General features: G+C 67.2%; 1 protein-coding gene across 1 annotated transcript in view; it reads left to right on the forward strand.

Annotated features, from left to right (window-relative positions):
- Nucleotides 1-535: 535 nt before the first annotated feature.
- The window catches only part of CABP2 (calcium binding protein 2), a 6031-nt gene continuing 4802 nt past the window's right edge, over nt 536-1764 (forward strand). The window contains exons 1-2 of the mRNA XM_006771498.2: nt 536-620; nt 1314-1542. Coding sequence (XP_006771561.1) covers nt 1378-1542 — 165 coding nt within the window. The 5' untranslated portion in view covers nt 536-620; nt 1314-1377. The remainder of the gene's footprint in view (nt 621-1313; nt 1543-1764) is intronic.

Genomic DNA, 1764 nt, shown 5'->3' on the forward strand with positions numbered 1-1764 from the left:
GTGGAAGGTTCCGGGAGGCGGGGACTGGGTCCCAGGGAGGCATGCGCAGATGCTCCAGGAACATTTGCTAAAGATTCAGCCCCTCAGATGGTCCCCAACCCCGTGCCCTCTCCAGGGGCTACTGCCCCCTCCTCCCTGAGGGCCTCCACCTGACCCCTCCTGCGGATTCCAGCACACAGAGCTCACCAAGCTCACAGCCGACCCCAAGCCCAGGCTAAACGTGTGAGCAACGCCAAGAATGGCGCCCCATGCCCTCCTCTCCTCCGAGAAGCCCCCCAGGCACTTGGAGACGTGGCCTGTGGGCCCCTTTCTGCGTGAGATGTGCCTGCGAGCAGGGCCCCTGGGCCGCTGGGGGTGCCGTGCGGCCCCAGCAGCCAGCCGGGGTCTGGGTCTCAGCCGGCCTCGGTGCTGGTGGAGGATACATGAATGGACATGAATGGACGGCACGCGTGGCCGAGAGCGGCCAGGCCAGCAGCTCAGGTGGCAGGCCTCCGGCAGGATCTGGTTCCCTCGGACAAAAGCCAGGGGGTAGGAGCAGGTGAATAAATCATGAGGGGCCCGGAGCAGGGCCGACAGGACAGCTGACCTCATTCCGGGAGACGAGGAGCAGGCACTGGGTGGTAAGTGGTCTGGGGACACACGGGCATGAGAGGCAGGGGGGCTGCTGGTCACCCCCGTCCTGTTCCTGTTCGCTGAGAAGCAGGAGGGTGGAGGTTAGCAGAGGCTCAGCGGGGGTGCCATGAGGAGGGGAGGGGCGTGGAGTGAGGCTGGGGGGACCTGTCTTTCCACAACCCAGGAGCCTTGCTGGGAGGGGTGGGGAGAGTAGGAGAACCAGGACGGACAGACAGAAAGACCACTGTGAGAGGGGCCCCACGCAACAGACGGAGGGAGGACAGACGGAGGGAGGACGGAGAGATGGTCCGAGAGCCACAGACCCGCTGGGCAAATACCAGCAGGGCAGGGCTGGAGAGAGGGACTGCGGGAGAGGCAGACAGAGACCACCATGAGCAGAGGGCAGACAGGGGCGTGGGCGCAGGAGGTCCGGAAGCCGGAGCCCAGGGCCAGGTGCCGGGTCTGCACAAGCCTGCGGGGCCCAGGTGCGGTGGGGCCAGCAGGAAGCTGGAGGGGGGAAGGGAAGGCTAGGATTGGAGCGAGGCGCTGTTTGAGAGGCCTGGGGAGCTAGGAGAGATGGGATATGGGACTGGGGCAGCCCAGGCACAGAGATGCCTGCTGGTTGGGCCCCAGTGCATGGAGGGAGGGGCAGGGAGGAGAGAAGCAGGGGCCCACCGCTGCCACTAAGCCCCTTCCCACAGGACCGGGGAGACCAGAGTGGGGCGGTGCCCCTCGGCCAGCAAGAGGGGCCAAGCCCTCGTCTCCATGGCCCTTCCTCAGGACCCAGAGGGTGACAGCCTCCCTCCGGGGGACCCCAAGACCTCTGAGGACACTGCGGGGCCCAGCCAGGCCCCTGCCAGCCACGCAGTCACCAGGCGGCGGCTCCTGCTGCGGGAGCTGGAGGCCCAGGTGCAGGCGGCCTTTGGGCAGGTAAAGGGGGCAGGGCTGTGGCTTATCCCCAATGAGGGGACCATGAGCGAACAGAGGGAACCCCTCTCCCCAGCTGGCGCCCTGCAGGACAGACCCAGGCCGCGCCCCGCCGGGAGGAAGCCCTGAAATGGTGCTGACCCAGGAGCCCCTCCCGCCCTGTTCTCCCTTGAGCCCTTCAGCAGGCCCTGGCCCCAGAGCTGGCTGGTCAGCTCCTCATCCAGC

The sequence above is a fragment of the Myotis davidii genome, unplaced genomic scaffold, assembly GCF_000327345.1.
Source record: "Myotis davidii unplaced genomic scaffold, ASM32734v1 scaffold425, whole genome shotgun sequence".
Classification (NCBI taxonomy): domain Eukaryota; kingdom Metazoa; phylum Chordata; class Mammalia; order Chiroptera; family Vespertilionidae; genus Myotis; species Myotis davidii.